At 35.1% G+C, this 20,930-nt stretch overlaps 1 protein-coding gene across 2 annotated transcripts; it reads left to right on the plus strand.

Moving 5' to 3' along the window:
• Positions 1-573: 573 nt before the first annotated feature.
• Positions 574-20,718, plus strand: LOC140770095 (ATP-dependent DNA helicase At3g02060, chloroplastic). 2 transcript variants are annotated; one of them, XM_073111097.1, is made up of 16 exons: positions 574-1,295; positions 4,762-4,987; positions 6,133-6,378; positions 8,523-8,657; positions 8,956-9,080; positions 9,849-9,988; positions 10,494-10,564; positions 10,792-10,953; positions 12,434-12,520; positions 12,723-12,896; positions 14,082-14,126; positions 14,282-14,452; positions 14,541-14,726; positions 16,414-16,788; positions 16,869-17,085; positions 20,383-20,718. In XM_073111097.1, exons 1-14 carry the CDS (start codon positions 706-708, stop codon positions 16,513-16,515), a joined length of 2,460 nt encoding a protein of 819 aa, XP_072967198.1. In that variant the 5' UTR covers positions 574-705; the 3' UTR covers positions 16,516-16,788; positions 16,869-17,085; positions 20,383-20,718. The 2 variants fall into 2 exon arrangements, with proteins under 2 accessions (XP_072967198.1, XP_072967192.1); XM_073111091.1 differs by lacking the exon at positions 20,383-20,718 and having other exon boundaries at positions 16,869-17,390.
• The last annotated feature ends 212 nt before the right edge of the window (positions 20,719-20,930 follow it).

Genomic DNA, 20,930 nt, shown 5'->3' on the forward strand with positions numbered 1-20,930 from the left:
TAGTTCACTTCGGTTTTATATAAAGATGTCATTAACACCTTGTACAAAAAAGATAGCGAGCTGCAACATTTTAAGCTTGTTGCTTTTGGTTTAATGAATTTCTCTTTTAATAAAACAAAGCTGCATTCGATTTTTTTGATTTGACATATAAAACTAAGTGCACATATTTTTTTTATAGACGATATATATTTTGTTACAATGAAGTAGACAATTAATTTATATATGCAGCATACGCTAGAGTCAATTATTGCAAATAGAAAAACTAAATGTAATTAAACTCGCCCAGCTATCGTAGCCACCTAACAATATTTTTACAAGAACGGTACTACGTTGCAACTGTAATGCCCTAATGTCGAAATTGCCCCCTTGTGAAATTTGACAGGTATTACGGAAACGGTATCTCATCCGCACGATTTCCACGACCTATCAATCTGGACCGCCAATTTCGTGCTCTTCCTATCCGAACTTGATAAACTTATCCGACGGTAGATACGCTATCGACGTACGATATCCCCCTTGCCGGATAAAAATATCTCTCCCTACCACCCTGATATCCACAGAATCCCACTTCCTATATCGATAAACCCCTCCCAAACCCCCCCGCACTCTCTCTGCCCTCTAATGGCGTATTCGTCTTCTCTTCCATCCACTCTCATCCTCAATTTCTCTTCTCCTTAGCTCAAAATCTCACACAATTCCCCCCCAATGGCTGCCGTCCAAGCGCCTCCTCTCCCAACCCCTACCCCAAAGCTGCCACCTTTATGCTTCCCCTTCCATTCCCGCGTCTCAGGCTTCCCAATTCAAAGATTCCGACCCCTATCCATCCGCACCTGCGCATTCTACACGGAGGGGATCCCGGCTTCGTTGGCGCCACGGAGGGAGAAGAAGTCACCGGAGACGGACGACATCGCGCTCCTCAACGAGAGGATCCGACGGGAGCATGGGAGGCGGCAGGAGTCTTCCAAGGGGATCCCTGCAATGGACTCCGCCGAGGCCGATAAGTATATACGAATGGTGAAGGAGCAGCAGCAGAGGGGGTTGCAGAAGCTTCGCGGGGTCGATGCCGATGGCAAGGGTGGTGGGGGTTTTGGGTACAGGGTTGATCCCTATGCGCTTCGTCCTGGGGACTACGTTGTGCATAAGAAGGTCGGGATTGGGAAATTCGCGGCGATAAAGTATGATGTGCCCAAGGATTCATCCTCAGGGCCGGTTGAGTATGTGTTTATAGAATATGCCGATGGGATGGCAAAGCTTCCTGTCAATAAGGCAAGCCGCATGCTCTATCGCTATAATTTGTGAGTAGTCTAACCTTTTCTTTCCATCGATGTCTTGGTTGATATGTGATGCTTTGATTTGTAATAGTAGACGAGGAAAATAGAAAAGAAAATGAACACTGGTTTCTTGGGAATATGATTTTCCTGAACACCAGTTAAGTAATAGTATGCCATAAGACTCCTTAGTAAGAATCTAGAAGATTTAATGCAAGGTAATGCCTGCAGTTTTGCTAGGATAATTCTTGAAGCATGTTGTTATTATTGGAATGTCCTTAGGGAAGAAGGATATCTCATATGTACTGGGAAATTAAAAAATGACCTTTAGATATTGTTTGAGTTTCTTTCAGGCTGTACTTGGCTTATTCAAGGACCTGGGGCAAGATCTTGTAGAAAAGACTCTTCGAGTCTGCTTGAGTCACAAATCAGCATCTTTTCTATCAGTGGATTTCCTGATCCTGGCTAAATGGTTTAAGTAGGTTTTTCCTAGTGTCATAATCCTATGGAATCTCATAAACATCTTCACCTAGCCAGCTGACCCCAAATATCTATCTAGTTTATAATGCTTATGCTTATGGGTTGAACCCACTGCATTAAGCTTTATATCTTAGATTATAAATGGACCAACCACCTGGGAAGCCTTTTTTCCTTATTTCTGGGGATGGCAAGCAGATCTGATTGATCCAAAGTCTAGGTTGACCTAGATATCAGGGGTGACGGACCACTTGTTATTGTGTTTGCGACATTCTGGCGAAGATGTAGAGAATTCTGAGAGAGATAGTGGGCTAGTCGACAAACTGCCATCTTTATAAGTTTGTCACATTAAAGCAGAGCTTACTGATCAACTTTGAACATGGATGTAATGTGATTGGAAACAGTAAGTAGAACCTTATAAAGTTACGAGTGTGTAATTTTTTTGCTTTTTTTTTGCTGTCCCTGAGGATACTAGATTTAGGCACTTGCTACAAGAGATCCCTGGATTCTAGATGCACACTCCATCTTTTTGTGGCATTTGTCAATTGTCAAGAATGGTAATTTTTCAAGGTTTGGCCTTTCTACTTCTGATTTCTGAGAATAGAAAAGGTGAAAGCATCAAGATCTTACACAATGAACTTGATTCTGGGCATTTGCAATACAATCGCCTTGTTTCTGTTTTAATATATGTATCTTTTTGCAGATCTGTAGAAAAATATGATTCTTTTGTTACATAATCTCCATGGTATGAGAAGCATGTTCTTAATAGTTAATAGGGTGAATTACAAATTGTCCCCAAGTTTTGCCTAAAATTAAACTATCCCCTAACTACCATTTGTATCACTGTTTAGACTAATATGAAATTGTTAACTTTTCCATCCAAAATTAACAGAGAAATTACAAAAAAATATTAGAGGGAATTTTCTGACCCTAGTGAATATTAAAATGTCAAAATTGCCCTTTTCCTTCCATAAATATACTCACTGTATCCTATTTTTCAAATTGAAAATAAAGTACACTTTCAACATTTCTATCTTCCTCATATCTGATATTACAAACCTCAAATCTTAGTTATTATCTATCACAATGTACCTCCTTTAAAATATAATCATGGAATGAAAAGTTTTAATTATCTTAAAATATAAGTAGAAGATTCATATTTACTCAAGTAACGGATTATTAATATTATAGGGGTTTATGATAATCTATTTTTTCTTTTTTAAGTTTGGATGGAAAAGTTAATGATTTCATAGTACTCTAAATTAGTGAATCGGCCTAGATGGTACTTGAGCTCTAATACCAAATTGATATGAACTGGCCTAAGTTGTACTTGAGCTCTGGTACCAAATTAATGTGAACCGATTAGAGTTCATTCGCAACAAGGGTCTGCTCTGATACTAAATTGATATGAACTACTTTGAAGCGGTTTGATTCGGTCAGCAACAATCTTTGGATAAATTCTAGGACATATCTTTCGAGGGCGATTGTGGGAGATCTATCTATTAGAACCTCTTGAAATTTGGATATTTTGTTTTTCTAGAAAATAGCTTTTCAACGAATCCAAGATCGTGAGGTTTTGCTAGCTAGATGTTGAGATATCGTCTAAACAATGGATGAAAGTTGGAGAGCATAGACTTTTGAGATAAATGTCTTAAGCTGGTTGTAAGGATTCCGTGGGTGAAGGCATAGATTCCTAGGTATCAGATGGAGGTGATGGGCTGGTAGTGATAGGGTGACTTCGGTAGAGAGGGTGGTGGTGGCTTACAGATGCGGATGTGATAGATGACGAAAAGTTATGATTGGCCCACAATTATAGTATCGTGCAAAGACAAAAATCGTATGGAAGATAAAAACAATTAAAGTAAAGAGGGAGAAGTTTAAGACAAAATTTACGTACAGTGAGAAAGAATATCGTTGTGACCAAGGTGAAAGCTGCTAAGAGGAGAGGGCAATAAAGGAGAAAAGAATTTACTAGATGATAAAGAGAAGCTAGGGAGAGAGATAGAGAGATTAAGAAAGATAAATTCATTCCCTTCCAAAGCATTACTAAGACAAGCTATAAAACCCTATTTATAGATAATAAAATAGAAGAGTCAAACCAAATAATAAACAAATTAATAAACTTAGCTAAATCAGTCTTCTTATCTTCCTTGGATTAGTTCTCCATTTTATTATAGATAGAGGTAGAATCTGAAGAGGATTTGAATATGAAAGTTTTAGATCATGATGTCACCGATCTTATTCAACTAGTTTCATATTATTTAGATGTCTGATAAATATCTTCTGAATATTATTTTGAAACTGCGTAGAACTTAAAATTACTGGACTTAGCTAATACAACAAATTCTAGCCTTTTAGAACTTTGTCTTAGTCACATAAGCTAATAAGATAAATAAGGTAAATTGAACCCAATGTCTTCCGAGGTAATCAAATCAGGTTCGAATCACATTAATCACATGGGGGCAAAGTGATACAAATAAAAGTTCAAAGCCAGTTTGATTTTAGGTATAATCATAGGTGGATAATTTGAAGTTTACATAGTTAATATCTTCTTTTAGATGATTTGTTTTTCTTGACATTAGTGTATCTTGAATGAAACATAATTGGAATATTTAAATCACAAATCCCCTTTCTTACTCGCCTTCTCTCTTGTTCACTCCTATTTTCTATTAGAGGTATATTGTGCCATTACAAATCATTTAGGTTGATTGGAAGGTGAAGGCAGTTAATCTTTAGTGTGAACTTTTTAACATGTATATTGCTAATTGGAAATTTTCCATCTGTTAAATCTCCATCAAGTATATAGTCATTTGTATTAAAAGTTCTCTCAAATATCAATCACTACATTCACATTTTATTGAACATCCTTACAAGAGTATGCTGTCTGCAGTTTAGTGTATTACAAAATTAGTTTTGTAGAATAGTTAGTTAGTTACAAGCTCTTTCCAAGCTATTTCCATGTAGATACCACTCATCCTTATATATTGACGATTTATTCAGTTTGTTAGTTTTGCAGACCTAATGAAACAAAAAAACCACGAGCCTTGAGCAAGCTGAATGACCCTAGTACATGGGAGAGGAGAAGGATAAAGGGGAAAATTGCTGTACAGAAAATGATAGTTGACTTAATGGAGTTGTACTTGCATAGATTGAAACAAAAAAGGCCCCCGTATCTGAAAAATCCGGAGATGGCTGACTTCGCTGCTCAATTCCCTTATGAGCCTACCCCAGACCAAAAGCAGGTTCATTTCCTAATCTGTACTTTTTGTGTGCATACCGCCGTACCTTTCCTACATCCGTCTCTTGGATTAATCTATATTTATGTTGGTTAACATGGTGGATTTCTAAATTCATGCATGATGTACATTATTTGATTATTTCAGTATGTTAAAATAATCTATATCTTTTCGCTGCTCAAGTCTTATGACAGTAATGCCTTGTTGCATAATGCACTTATCTCTTTGAACCTAAATGAATAAGCAGGATTGCTAATATTTTGGTAACGTATATGGGAGAATTCTACATTCATACATGGTGCACACTTTTTCAGTCTTTTGAAAAATAATCCAAGTGTATCTATTTGCTACTCAATCATTATGGCAGTAATGCTTTGTTACAAATGCACTTATCTGTTGATCCTAAATGGATAAGCAGGATAGCAAATTCAACTTTTAGAGTTTACAAAGGTAATGGTCTTGTATGATCTAAACCATCGTAGTTACATTTGCCAAAGATTTTTGTGGTCATGCTATGATGAAGTCAATTTATGAACTATTTATATAATTCAACTGACAATCATAAGACCAAGTTTGTGCTTTAAATGGCTGATATCATGGTAAAATTGATGTCTTCTCGTATGTTTATTCAAGTGTTTATATAGTTTCTGCTTTTGATTATACTTTATGAATACTTTCTTGATTTGCAAAAGATAGGAACTTTTTTGTTTGCGAACATGAATAATCTTTGTCAGTGATTCTGCCCCCTTGAACATCATGTTGCCTTTTATGCCTTGATACTGTTTTTCCACAATGTTCTAGTATTGATTGCAAATGTGACAGAGTGAATAATAGTTCCCATTGTTATTGTTCTTATCTTGGGATATATAAACTAATTGTGTGCTTCTGATATAGTTACTTGCCTTTTCTGTTTATTCTAAAAGTGACGCGAATGAGCATTTCTTTTCTCTTTTTGGTTTCTTCCTTCTTTCTTTCTGCCCACTTTTAATTTTCTGGAGCTTAATGTACTTGTGCGTGCATCTGTGAAGCTCTGCTACCTCATTGATGAGATATCAATATATTACGTAATATCTATACAAGTACAATTACATTCTTATTTGGTTTTTGTTGCACTTACTGGGAGCCTGTATGATTTTCATTATGATTTGCAGGCTTTTATTGATGTTGAGAAGGATTTGACGGAAAGGGAAACACCAATGGATAGGTTGATCTGTGGAGATGTTGGATTTGGTAAAACTGAAGTTGCATTACGTGCAATCTTTTGTGTCATATCTGCGGGTAAACAAGCAATGGTTCTTGCACCAACAATTGTCTTAGCCAAACAGCATTTTGATGTAATTTCTGAGCGCTTCTCTAAGTATCCTCACATAAAGATTGGACTTTTGAGCAGGTTTCAGGTATGCCATGGTGTTGAACTGGCTTAACTTCACACAATATGCCTAAAGCCAACTTTTTTTTAATATTTTTCAGATTGATCTGAAACAATCAATTAATTCTTTTTTTCTATTTCTCCGTTATCAGTTCAAATACCGACTGTTAGAGATATTAGAATGTTGTGTTCTATGAAGCACGAACACTTCAAATAGTATGTCGTCTCCGTGTCCGATACTCGTTAGACATTTGTTGGACATGTGTCAGGCACTTCTACAGCGTATCCGATATTTAAAAAATTATAGAATAAATTTGGACACTCTTTGAAAATTTTTGGACACTCTTGAGACACTTTTTATGCATAAGATTTATCGTATGCTATAAAAGTTTATAAAAGAAAATATCTGTTATATGAATTTCCTGCATATGCTATAGTAATATGATGCAACAATAACAAATTAGTGCATCCAAGAAAATTAATATTAATGCAAATTATTATAAAATCATAAATTTGCATGCGCCATCCATTGTAGTTAAGTAATGGTAGTTAGTTATTTATTTTCATAATATTGATTTGGATTGTCCCGTATTAGCATTATTATTTTTGACTTTTGTAGTATCGTGTACATTTTGTTTTTCTGTCATAAATAATTTATGCATGCCTGTGTATTTATATTATAAGTTTAGAAAAATATTTCTTTAAACATATCAATAATATATACTGTTTTTATTTATTTATATTACTGTGTTCTGAACGTATCGTGTCCTATTTTTCTTTAAGATTTGCCGTATCCTTGTGTCTGTATTGTGTCGTATCCGTATCCTATGTCTGTGCTTTTTAGGTTGTGTTTATTTGGAGAATGCCCAATTGATGCTTGCTTTATTTATAATATCAGATTATTGAGATTAGGAAAAATAAAACTAGGAAGACTGTTATAAGTGGTAAAATCTGAAAAATATTTGATCAGCTAAGTTATTATCAGATCTGTCGCACAGGACCCTAATCATAGTAAATAGCAAAATGAGACATTGTACATACTTTTAAAAAGTCACTCATGTGGATTGGTCTCTTTGCCCACTGTAAAATGGGGGAGGCACCACCCATGTTGCCCCGCACAGTTGTTATGCCAACAATGAGGCAAGGACAGGCAGAGGGGAAGTGGCAAAAGGAGCGAAGGGAGATGTTGTGGAGGGAGGGAGAGAGAGGAGGGTAGCATTGACCATTTCTGTTGAGAAGAAGAAAAAGGTCTTGGTCCAGTTGGACCTGACCTTCATCTTCCTGTCTTCTTTCTGATTGAAACAATTGCGACTGGGTTTGGTCAAGCTGAATCTGACCTGACGGGGACCCTCTTCTTCTTCCTGAGCAAAACAGTCACTGCCCCACTGCTCTCCTCCCTCTCTCCCCCTCCTCCCACTCCTTCCTCCCTCCGACATCCTTTCCCTCTGCTCTTTCATATTGTGACACAACTGTGATTCTTCTGCTTGCAAGCTGTTGCTGAGACATCTGCTGACCGGAGGACACAAAGCCTAGAAACTTAGTCCTTGCTTCCTATGATGCTTTGCTTAAAGGAAATTGTCCATGACTTGCTTTCATTGAGAGAAGAAGTGATCTGTATGTAAAATGTTAAATTCTTTGACTAACTTGTCCTTCTAACTAGCATGCTGCCCCTTTTAGTTACTGCATTTTCATTCCATTCTAGTTACTGCTTTTCTTTGAGAGTACTTTTGCAAAGCAATATCCTGGTCAAGTTATGCATCGTAGTTCTCTTACTTGCTTTTTCCAAGGTATGTGTTTGAAAATGATTTTTCTCTGTTATCAACATATTATTTGGAAGCATGCTTTCTTGAGAAACAATATCCTGATCATTTGTGGAAACTTGTTCCTTTTAACTTTTAAAAGTCCCCAACCAATCTGTTTATATTAGGGACAGTGTCTCTTTGAACTAACCTAGTGAGGCAATCTCATTGGCTACCAAACTTAGATTATTGAACATTTCCGACTAGTGGTTTCTTGGCAGTCAACATGAATTACTGTAGTCCAGGAAACTGAAATCCTTGATGACAAGTTTGGTATGCAAAAATTGCAAATATACATGATTGAATTTCTCATTATAAGCTATTGGCTATCCATTTTTTGTTCTTTTGTCATGAGTTCTGCTTTTCTCTGCAGACAAAGTCCGAGAAAGAAGAGTATCTTTCAATGATTAAAAATGGGCATTTGGACATCATTGTTGGAACTCATGCTCTTCTTGGAAACCGAGTGGTTTATAGCAATCTAGGTCTTCTTGTTGTTGATGAGGAGCAGGTATCTTATTTATTCAAGTGTTCTTAAACTCTTTCAAAATTCAGATAAATGTCGCAGCTTAAGGTTATCATAAGTTGTTTTTAAGGGTTTTTTAAGGGTATTGATTCAACAAAGTCTAGAATTCTGATTTAAAAAGCGATTGAATTTCCTTGACAAAAATGTGCATTTATATAAATTATTAAAGATGTAATCTTATCTATTCTGTCATGCTGTTAAACTTTTCGTGTGGTGAGTCTTCAGGGATCTAACATCCTCAAGAAGTTGATTAATTTACACATTATCATTTTTCATTTGACAGAGGTTTGGTGTCAAACAAAAAGAAAAGATAGCATCATTCAAGACTTCCGTTGATGTTCTCACCCTCTCTGCAACACCTATTCCACGAACCCTTTACTTGGCATTGACTGGATTTCGTGATGCTAGGTAATATCTTTTATCTTATTATTGTTATCCATTTTGCCACATGACATACCGAACTCTAGGACAAATACTTCTCATGAAGAAGACTATGTAGCAACTTTATCTTTCAGGGATTATCTTTTTTCTTTTCTTTTTGTTCATGTAGTTGAACTAATCAAAGAATTTCTTTATACAATGCCTAGTTTATTGAACATTATAGAATATCAGTTGCTTATATTTCATATGCTTTGTTAGTGCATGATATTAGTGTTTCGTCATGTTACACTCTTTCAACTTTCAAAAAGGAGTCTCTTTCTAAAGATATCTCAATATGGATTAGAGGACATAAATTGTTTTTCTTTTACTCAAGGCTTACTTGCATGTGTAAGGAGGAAACTGTAGCTATAGAATATCAATAACCTTTCTATTTTCTTATGTTAATGATATTATGACAATATGAATTGACCATTATGTAACTAGGCTTCTACCATGTGGTACTTACTGTCAAGCTAGACAAATGATTTAGATTTTTCAGCAACCTGTTATATATCTGCATATTTACCTTATCTTGGGGGATTGAGGTTCATGGACTTCTCCAAGAGTAACTACTTGCAGCTGATGGTTGTATAAAGAAGCAGGTCAATTAACTGTTTGGCCTGAAAAGTGAAATTGCTCTAGATTTAGATGTACTTAAGACATCTCTCCCTGATATGTGTGTTCCTATTGTAAACCTAAATTTTGGAACTTTCCATACTTGATTTACTCTTTACTGAATTATAATATTACTCGCAGTTTAATTTCAACACCACCTCCAGAGAGAGTTCCTATAAAGACTCACTTGTCAGCTTATAGTAAAGAAAAGGTCTTATCAGCAATCAAATTTGAGCTGGATCGTGGTGGCCAAGTCTTCTACGTGTTACCTCGAATTAAAGGTTGGGCGCTTACATTTTCTGAGTGATATCCTTTGACAATTTTTAGTTTGGTTAATGCATACAAAAGAGAAAAGATGATTAGTTGATTTTCTCATCGATGCCTTCCTTTTCTGAATAATATGGAGAGTTCTTTGAAATCTAACCACACAAGCTTCTAATTCTTTATTCTTTTGAAAGGGAAAAGCCACTGAGTTTTCTAGCAATGGTGAGAATAGCTCTTGTAGAGCACAAACTATCTGCTAGCTGGAATACTACTTAATATTTATGCGCAATGGCATATTTTCATTGGAAGCAACCATACCACTATCATTTCCACCTGCCATCAAAGAAGCCAAAAGTATATAGAACAAAACAACTCAAAATTAAAAAGTAAAATGTATCAGCGAATAAGTGGCTAACTAAATTTTTTGCTAGAAAACAGAATAGGATGAGATAAAACTAATTTGTCTACTGCTCAGTTTTTCTTTCCTCATAGTGTTTTAAAAGTTATATACTTATTTTACAGGGTTGGAAGAAGTGCAGGAATTTCTTGACCACTCGTTTCCAAATATAGCCTCTGCGGTTGCTCATGGAAAGGTCCGCTAATGGAGTTAATCCAGATTTACTGATTAGTGGGGTTTCCTGGTGTTTTCTAACTACAATACTAGTAAAGGGAATAAAGATTTCAAGGCCACATCCATACACTAGTTTATAGTATTTTTCTTTATAGTCTCACCACTGCACTTTTTTTATGTGTCTTTGTCTTTTGTGCTGCCTATATATGTATACTTAACCCATTTCCTTTTCTTGGCAAATGTTTACAGCAATACTCGAAGCAGCTTGAAGAAACTATGGAGAGTTTTGCCCTGGGAGAAATTAAAATACTAATTAGCACAAATATAGTTGAAAGTGGACTGGATATCCAGAATGCTAACACCATTATAATTCAGGACGTTCACCAATTTGGCCTGGCTCAGTTGTATCAGGTAGCAGCCTTATCTGTTTCTTTTCTTATCACTTTGAATTGATACTATTACTTACTATGTTGAATCCTAAAGATTCATAGACCACAGCAAGTTGTAGTGATTAATGATGCTGTACAAACGATTTTATTTGGAAGCCCCACATTAGTCTATCAACTTTAAGTTTAGTAAAATTCTATTAATATTATCAAGTAAAGAAAGGATGGCTGGGGAATAAACCATATATTTGGATGAAATTATGTGAGCAAATTCAAGAATGACATTGGTGAGTATTTCACCTATTAGCTTTAGGTGGTGCTTTGGACAATTTATCCCTTCAGTAGAAATTCCTGTGGACAATTTACATTGAATGTCTCAGAAAGTTCAGCTTTGTTAATGTTCTTGTTACTAGGAAATTTGTTGTTCTTCACGAGTCCTATCAATTGATATGTTTTGTTGAATAAGAACCCTAAGTTTTAACATCGTAACATCCAACAATGGGCATGCCAGTTAGCAGTTATCATGTCGACTGTGTATTGGCACGTGGCACGAGGGGTGCCGTATGGCGCACCCCTCTTGGCAGCGATTTGCTTACTACCATTGCTACTGCTCATCTTTGCTCTTTGTTGCTCGTCGTCGAGCTTGCTGCGTTGCTTGCCACCAACCTCGTCATTGCCCGTCCTTCTCATGCCTGAGCTCGATGATGAAGGCGCCGCTTGCATCCATGTCGAGTGCCCTAGCTCTAAGAGGAAGAAGAGGTTGAGTGGATCGAGTCGGGTTGAATAAAACTTACTAGAGAAGGGTGAGGGGTGAAGAGGAGTAGTCTCCCTTCACTTTTTCTTTCCCTCTCTTAACGGCACGGCTAGTCGACGACAACAGTCTGTGCGATAGGCACACCATCCTTGTTATGGTCGACAACAATGGGCCGTGCCACAGGCACAACCATCCTTGGTAACATCATAGATGACTACTATTGCTATTTGAATTGCTAATTGTTTCTAATAGCTTCATTGATTGAATGTTCAAATTGTATCCAGAAAAATGTGGAAAACTTTAAATAACTAAACAAAGTTATATCTTCAATGGTGTAATATTTATCTATGAAGGCATTTATTTGTTTTTGATTATTTTTTGCAGCTCCTAAATGTCTATAGATGAGAAGCCAGTCCTAAGAGCTTTGGGTTTCCAAAATATTTTCTTTTATAGACAAAATATTTAAGTTAATTAAGATGCAGAATATTTCATTATCTAGGAAGATCTTACATTCTTTGGTTGTTACGGCATTCCACTATGGATAACCTTTTAAAGAAAAATCAGTAATTCTGTCATAGTCCATAATGAAGAATCCTGTTGTGGACTGTTTGACCAAGCTGTTCTGTATACTTATTCTTCTTTGACTCCATTAATGTCTGATTTCACCAAAAATGATTGTCCTTTTTGGAGTAATGCCACCAACAGTCTTTTTGTTACTTTGTTTTAAATTACTGACTGTGTTTTCTAATAGCTGCGAGGGAGGGTGGGGCGAGCAGACAAAGAAGCTTTTGCATATTTATTCTACCCTGACAAGTCGTTGCTATCTGATCAAGCATTGGTTAGTTCTCTACAGCAGTCTATTCTCTGTTTTATTCTTATATGCCAATGTTAAAGTTTGACTTGAAACACATTCTTATTACAGCGACATTGATTCTTATATGTTATTGTTCAAGAAATTGTTTTGCTGGTTTATACTTAGTCTTGGTTGTTTGTGCTTAGACCTATACAGTGGTTATCCATGACGTATTTTCTGGCTCCAGGAGAGACTGGCTGCTATTGAAGAGTATGGGCATCTAGGTCAAGGATTCCATCTAGCTGAAAGAGACATGGGTATAAGAGGATTCGGGAATATCTTTGGTGAGCAACAGACTGGTGATATTGGAAATGTTGGCATTGACCTCTTCTTTGAAATGCTTTTTGAGAGCTTGTCAAAGGTATTTTCTTGCCTTGTTTGTCAAGATTCTTTTCATATGCTAAATATTTATGTTCTGTTTTAAACTTCATCTTGTTTACATTCAAAGCTTGTGAGTATTGACCTCTTTGCATTTGGGTGAGGTAATAGTTGGCTGTAGGTGCAGTTTGATAGGTCATTTTCGGATTTCTAATATATTAATTACTTAATGTGAAGATACAATACTTTACCTTTAAAAGACTAAACTAGGAGGCTTGGCCTATATGCCATTGGCTACAATGATTTGGTGTTGCAGCTTTTGGGGATATAAAGGCCTTCTCTGACACCAGAAATCTGGGTATAAAAAAAGTAGAGCCATAAATACAGAAGCCGCTTAAGGGACTATTAGTAAACCAAATCTTGCTGAAGGGAAGAACCAACACGTGCTTCTGTAAAGTTGTATTTAGATATTTGTACGGACCAAATTTAGCTATTGGCATTAAAAACTTTGAAGCTTGATCCAAGATTAAAGAGATAAAAGACATGGATATATTATCGTCTGAAAGTCATATTTAGGAAAAAGAAGTCTAAGCAATGCTTGCATAGACAATCAAATGCATTATCTTTGTTATAACCTCAGAGCAAGCACTCCGTAATTTTTAGTCAAGCTGACGTAAATAGCAAATTCCCTATTTCCAGAGCATCAAATGGTCATCAGTTTCTCAACTGATACATGAATGTTCCTATAATTCTATTAGTTTCTCTAAAACATACAGCTATTGTTTGTTTATACTTGTTCTTTTATTCCTTTTATCCTTCATATTCTCATTGCAAGCTGCATATGCATACTTTGTTTTGTTGACTTCTGTCACTGGAAGAACTTTATCTTCATTTCTTCTTTCTTCTTTAGGTTATCTATTTCTACTTATATGAATGTGTTGCTCAGAGGCATGAAATATGAATTATGTCTTTCAACTGTTGAGACAGTTAGCTTTAAGACCATTTCTACTTTTCTCTATGTACAACTCGTCATACTTTATAGACTGCTTAGGACATAAGTTTGCTCTCAAGTGACAAGCACACTTATTTTCTACATTCTGTAATTGAAATTACAGATCTTGGATAGTTGTGCTTTTTTATGCGTCTATATATGCTACAAAAGTTTTGGTAGCACTCTAGTCTCTTGTGCAGCTGTGGAAATTCTGAAGTTGTTTCTTTATATCTTCAGGTTGAGGAACATCGCCTTGTCCCAGAACCTTACAAAAAAGTTCAGGTGCTTATTACGGTTTAGAACTTTATGCATCTTTTTAAGGTTATAGATAACTACATTCATGTGATAATCTGATCTGATTCATATTTTTTTTGTTGTTATCCAATTATCTTTATAACTATGCTAGTAATTAATATGTTCAATTTTCTGTTTTGCAGATTGATGTAAATGTAACTCCTCACCTCTCCTCAGAGTACATAAACTATCTTGAGAATCCGATAGAGTTAATTAATGAAGCTGAGAAAGCTGCAGAGAGAGATATGTGGAGCTTGATGCAATTCACAGAACATTTACGTAGGCAATATGGAAAGGAACCTCGTTCCATGGAGGTATTATGAGAGCAATTGCTAATAGTTGCTGAAGTTTGTGAATATGTATGCCATTTCGAAATTTGAAGCTTTCATTTTTCTCTTACAGTTACTATTAAAGAAACTTTACATAAGGCGAATGGCAGCAGATCTTGGCATCAGTAGTATATATACAGTTGGCAAGACAGTTGGTATGACCACCAATATGAGTAAGAAGGTGTTTAAACTTATGACAGATTCAATGGCATCTGACATACATCGGAATTGTCTAAGTTTTACAGGAAATGAGATTAAGGTATGTATGCAATCTTATTGCTGTGCGATGCCTTCTCCAGTTACAAACTTGTTCACATGTATGGTGAAAAATTGTTCACAGAAGAAAGGGAAAAAAAATTTAGATGTTTGCTAATGGATGAACTTGCATTTAAGGTCTATGCATGTATACAATACATGTCTTCTCTCTCTAGTATCTATTCCTGCTATGGTCAAAAGTAGTGAGGCATAAATGCAGCATTTGTGTGTACAAATTTACTGTGAAGTGTAAAAGGTAAGTTGACAGTAGAAGAGTTCTTAGTACGTCAGCCAAAAAGGTAACTTGACTAATGAAAGTTCAAATTCTAGAAACAAGTTATCTGATCATCATGTGGTTCCAATGGTAGAAAGGGAAAAGAAGAAAACTTGAGTGCTAAGCAATAATAGTACTGTCTCTTCTGTTTTGCTTTATGACTTATGAGTCTTCCCATGGATCAAAGTAAAGCTAAATTCTCTCCAATATGATCTTGTGTGACCCACCATGGCAACTTTTGCCCATATAAAATCTGAGTTATTTGCTCTTCTTTGCTGGTTCTATGTGGGAAATGCAAAAGTTCCTTCTTTGATTTCATGCTGATTTTAACCATCTTTGCAAGTTATGTGAAGCTTGGATGTGCCATCTTATCTACTAAGATCTTAGTTTCTCCTAACCTTGGCCTTGAAATTCTCCTTTGTAAAGTCACATTGTACCTAGGCTAAAGCATGATGCTTCTATTCTGGTGAAAAGCTTCTTCCAATTTTCCCATATTTGGTTCAAGTTTCAAATGGTGTATCACCACAAACTCCTAGGGTCACCTACTTCAGGTTTTCAGTCGTAAAATCATCTCTTGCTGAAAACCTCTCTCCATCATTTCTTTGTTATTTAATATGTTTATAATGTAATGATCAGATTGTAGTTTCAGCTCTCATTTCAGTTTATTTTCTCTAAGTTGTATTTCGCTTGCACAGTGACGTGCTGATTTTGATTCCTTCAAAGATTTCCATGAGCATATTTACACACAGAAGTAACCAATACCTTTTAACTAATGCTGTAACAATCAGAAGTGACACAGACTATATTTGAATTGCTCCTGGATTATTGATTTGGGAACTGCTTGATGTTTGTAGGATGCTAAGGATTAAGGTTGTTCTGTTACTATGGTACAAAATTATACTGTATACATAATGAGTTTCCTTTTTCAGATAAATCTATTGCTACTCTGGCCATTTGCATTGGCATGCTCAGATAACTTATTCGAAGTCTCTGTACTTATCTATGAACATGTGTGCTAGCTCCTATTACATTTCTGTAATTTAGACTAGTGTTGGCTGTTTTTGGTAATAAGAAGAATCTATTCAATCTGAAATATTCTGCTGAAATGTCATATTTCAAACAAACTCGAGTTCAGAACGCTAATAATGTCATAAAAAGGTTAGTATGTAATTGGAAGTAAACTATAGTGTGTGCCTTTGTTATCCTCTCTTTTACCATTCTTGGTAATTTATAACCTCTCTGGTAATGGAGAAGGTAACTTTGCGACAGATATCCTGCATTACTTTGTCTCTAGTTTTTGTAGCTCAATTATTGGGCCTTTGGTTAAACTTCTTGTCCCAGGTCTATATTTTAAATATTCTTTTTACACTAAAACTGTTGCGTGATCTGAATTGTTATATTATACACACTTTTATAGGCTGAACTACTTCTGGAGCTTCCAAGAGAGCAGCTCCTCAACTGGATTTTTCAATGCTTAACAGAACTCTATGCTGCATTACCAGCTCTTGTGAAGTACTAGATCCCTCTCGGAAGAGCTAGTATCATATTTTTCACTCTTCCATTGAGATTGCAGTGGCTTGGCATATGTAAGAAGGACAGTGTGACTCGGGTTTTGAATCAATATTTGCATGGAAAATTTGCAACAGATCCTTCATCCAAGATCAAAGTCATTCATATTTTATAACTGCAATGCCGATGACTGAAAGAACCTATCTTTAAAAAGGCCTGGGAGATGCTATTGTTGGGGTTTATACTCATGCAACAGTTGCCAAGCATAGTAACTTTCACACTGGTAGGTTTTTGTCACTTGAACCTCTTCCCTAGTATTTGCTTTTTTAAGATCTCTGATTTGGCTGATCAAACTTATGGCAGGAGATTGTTTACGGGAAAAGAAGTGGACCTCCGTGGCTATACTCACAATTTACAGTCATGACCACTTCTGGTTCCAAATTATTATTGCCTCATCACAATTTGCAGATATCAGATAGCATCCTAACATAATATCACATTGTTTGAGAGGTTTCCAAAAGGTTAACGACTATAACCACAGAGAGCCAAAGCAGTACAAAGCTGCCTAACAGGATCTCAGGTTAGTAAGCTTGCTAACATTATTAGAGCATCTTCAGAAAAGCCTTATTATCATACACCATACAACATTCGTACTTCTTTTTTAACCATTGGTTCCTGCCACTGTGGCAAGTTTCTTCATCTAAATATTTGTAAATCTCCTTGATATGAGCTCCTATAGAAACTATAGATATGTGCTCCTGTACACAACCATTGAATGCAGTTTCTATGTCTCTTGTGAGAATCCATTCCACATTCTATTAATTCGGTATTACTGTGAGATTTACTATCATTATAGGAGTACAGTCCGTTGCCCGGACGGAGAAAGGTCAGCTTGTGATTTGGTTAAATTCTCTCTTTTTCTTGTAATATTTATTGTGAACTGAGGTTTTCTAGCTAAATGTCACTGATTAGCAATATCCCTGTCTGAGGCTCGCAGAAGCTGTGTTCTTGTTTTATTGCATACCATGTGTGATTTCTCTTAAGAACAATGCCATTTGTATATTGATTAAAGTAGAACAGTTAGATCGTTTGGGAGCGGCCATGCAGTAATGGAAGTCTAAACTGTTTGTAGCTGCACCATTTTTGTGAGTTGCAGTCATTCCTTTCTACACAGGATGTATCATCTACAATGTTAAACAAGAAACCAATGTAAACAAAAATTCCATACCTTCCCTTTTCTTTGTTCTTCTCGTTAAAGTTTAAGCCCCGTATTCACTTTCTTTTGGAATAAGTTTTCTTATTTCCGTGCAGTAACTAAATAAAAATTTAACTTGTTTTTGGTATACGAACTCATTATTCTTTCTATTTTTATTCCATACGATTTTTAGAAATTAATTTAATAATAATTCAAAATTATTATTTTATATTATATTAAAAATAATAATTATTATTTTATTATTTTACTACTTTAATACTAATTTTATGTCATATTAAATATTTTATTATTTTTTATCTAGTACTCAACTAAATAATAGAATAACTTATATCGATATTACCTCTCTTCCTCTGGCATTTTTAAAATTTAGAACTTTTTTTATAAATAACCTTATTTCCTATGCAAATGAGGTAGTAGGGAAAATGGGTCGGATTAATTTTGACTCGACTCGCTATCTAATTCGATTCGGGTTTGATTCGGATAAAAAATTTCTATTCGATTCGGATATGGATAGAATTTTTGAAAAAATTCTGAATACAGATTTGAATACAGGTAGGATATAATTTTCGGATTCGTATACGGGTTAGATATATTTTTTAAAATATGGAGGCCTAAAAGGAATATGTTTATTTATTTATTTTGAAGGGTAATATCTTTATTGACACTTGTCCTTGGGAAGGACTTTTGCGTCAATTCTCCTCTTCTTCCAAGTACTTTGGGAGTGACCATGTCTTTGGGCTCGTTTGGATTTCATGTGTTGCGAGATGTATCGTTTTTAATGTTAATTAAGAAATTAATGTAAACAAAAATTCTGCGCCTTTCCTATTTTCTTTATATTAGAGGTAATCGAATGTGTTTTAACATCCACTTACCTAAAATATATATATCTAATTTTACTAAATACTTAGCTTGGATTACCAAACGAATACCGCCCTTCAAACCTAATGGCAGCCAACTGATCGCATAGCGAGGAAGACAGTATAATATATATAGACGATACATAGGGGTAAAAATAGGTAGAATTAATTCCAACTTGACCTGCTATCTGCCATCTGACCCAATTTGAATCAGATTCAAATAAAAAAAAAATTTCATCCGATTTGGATATGGATTCAAATACGATATCGGATATTTGAATGATTTACAATTTTTAATTTGCTTATTTAAATAGTAAATATTAATATTGTTATTAACGATGTGTTATATATTATTTGTAGAAATTAATTTTTCTAATTTTATATGTATTTGATATAAAAAAATATTTTTTTGAAACTCTTAATATTTTTGTGTTAATTATGTCTAAATAAAATATCATAATTTGTTTAAAATTTGATCAGTATTCATTTAAGATTCGATTTTCTATCCAAAAATTATCCATATCTGTTTAGTTAAGATATAATTTTAAATTTTATTATCTATCTAATATTTATATTCGGACTAAAAATATAGATTCGGATATAGGTTGAGTACTATTTGGTTTGTATCCGATCCGTTTTCATCCCTAACAATATGTGTTTATACGGGAAGGAAATATTAAGAGAGAGAGATTCTCCTACAATTCACAGCCAATCAAGGATATCCAAGTCTTCCCTTTTGATGTTGGATTTCGATGTTGTGGTATGCTTAACAACAACAATACATACTTTTGATGTATTCTCATACCCATGATTACATGTATATATGGCTACATGACTAAAGAAAGGAAACAAAATATCTATACTGTCAACTGCACTATACAAGTAAATTGTAATCTTGATAAGAATAATGCTGGATGTCTTGTGTACAGTAATTAGGAGTATGATGGAAGATTATTAGAGTGCTGTTTCGAAGGGAGATATATTCTAGACAATCAAATGTGGTCATCAATTATGATGCAGAAATATTATAAAAATGTTAAAGTGGAATCCTTTAAATTGATGAATTCTCCTAGAGTTTCTTCTTTTCGGAGAGTTCTATAATAGGAGTCAATGTTCAGAGCTAGTTTACAGTGGAAAGCAAATAATGGCAGGATAGTCAAGTTTTAGATTGACATTTGGTTTGGGGATTGTTCTTATGGCAAAATTTCTAGACCTTTTGATATTATTTGGGATGAGAAGGTAGCCATCCAAGAGGTCTGAGATGGACAAAGATGGTGCTTACTGAAGAAGTTTAATGGTGCAATTAATAATGGAGAAGCAAAACATGATTAACTTGATTAGTAATATCAATGTGCAGATAAATGAAAGGGATAAAGTTGTCTAGCGGCTTTAAGAGGCATCTTCACTGTGAAATCTTTATAGATTTTTTGAATAATGGTAGGATTATTTCAAAAGGACTTCCTAAGATTTAGCAAATAAAAATTTCTTTAAGGATCAAGACTTTTTTATGGTTAGCCTGTAATAATTAGCTTTTGATTAGAGATAATTTGAGGAGGAAAGGTAGGTCGAGTGCTGCGTAGTGTGTCTTTTGTGCTCAAAATGAATCAATGTTTCATCTGTATCTTAGGTGTGGCTGTGAGGAAAATAATAATCAGTAAAATAAAACATCTTAGAGAATGTTTATGGGAAGAGTACTAAAATGAAGAATGGAAAGCTAAAGTGGTGATTGATTTGGTTACTTTATTTTGACCTATTTGGCTGGAAAAGGAATAATAGAATATTCAACAATTGTTCTAAATCCTAGGAGGTTCTATTTCACAAAGCAACAACCCTCTTCTTATGCTGGGCATGGATCCAAGGTACTGAAGCTAAAAAGAAAGCTCTCTGACTAATGCAAGGGGATGCAGCTGAGGATCCTGTCGCTTTGGATTGAAGTGAGGAGTAGCTGGTTCTATGTTTTGTTATTATTGCTTTAAACTCCTTGGTTGTAATTTTCGTAGGATGTTGGATGGATATTTTTGGAATTGAGTTTATAGTTGGTGGTTGACTGTTATTTCACTCCAATATGGGGAGCTTATGTTTCTATGGTAGAGTTTAGGACTATTTGTTAGATGGGCTTGTTTGGTGTTGTTCTACTGATGTTGGTAGAATTTCTAATACTTTGTTGGTATCTTTTCTTGATAATTTTGTGGGAGTTCTTTTGTTGTATCTGGTTTGACTGATGGTGTGTTAATCTCTTCAAAGGTTAATGACTTTTTAAGTTTTATCAAAATAAGGGTTGCGGTTTGTTTGTCAAAAAAAAAAAAATGCTGAATATGTCAAGCAAATTGTAATATTGAGTAAATCATAATC

Source organism: Typha angustifolia, chromosome 2 (genome assembly GCF_048772165.1).
Source record: "Typha angustifolia cultivar Huaian chromosome 2, ASM4877216v1, whole genome shotgun sequence".
Taxonomy (NCBI): domain Eukaryota; kingdom Viridiplantae; phylum Streptophyta; class Magnoliopsida; order Poales; family Typhaceae; genus Typha; species Typha angustifolia.

Excerpts from the sequence above, each read along its gene's own strand:
- LOC140770095 (XM_073111097.1), top strand. The coding sequence starts at position 706 with ATGGCTGCCGTCCAAGCGCCTCCTCTCCCAACCCCTACCCCAAAGCTG. Across the intron at positions 8,658-8,955 it reads TTGTTGTTGATGAGGAGCAG|AGGTTTGGTGTCAAACAAAA; the intron begins GTATCTTATTTA and ends TTCATTTGACAG. Across the intron at positions 14,453-14,540 it reads AGGAACCTCGTTCCATGGAG|TTACTATTAAAGAAACTTTA; the intron begins GTATTATGAGAG and ends TTTCTCTTACAG.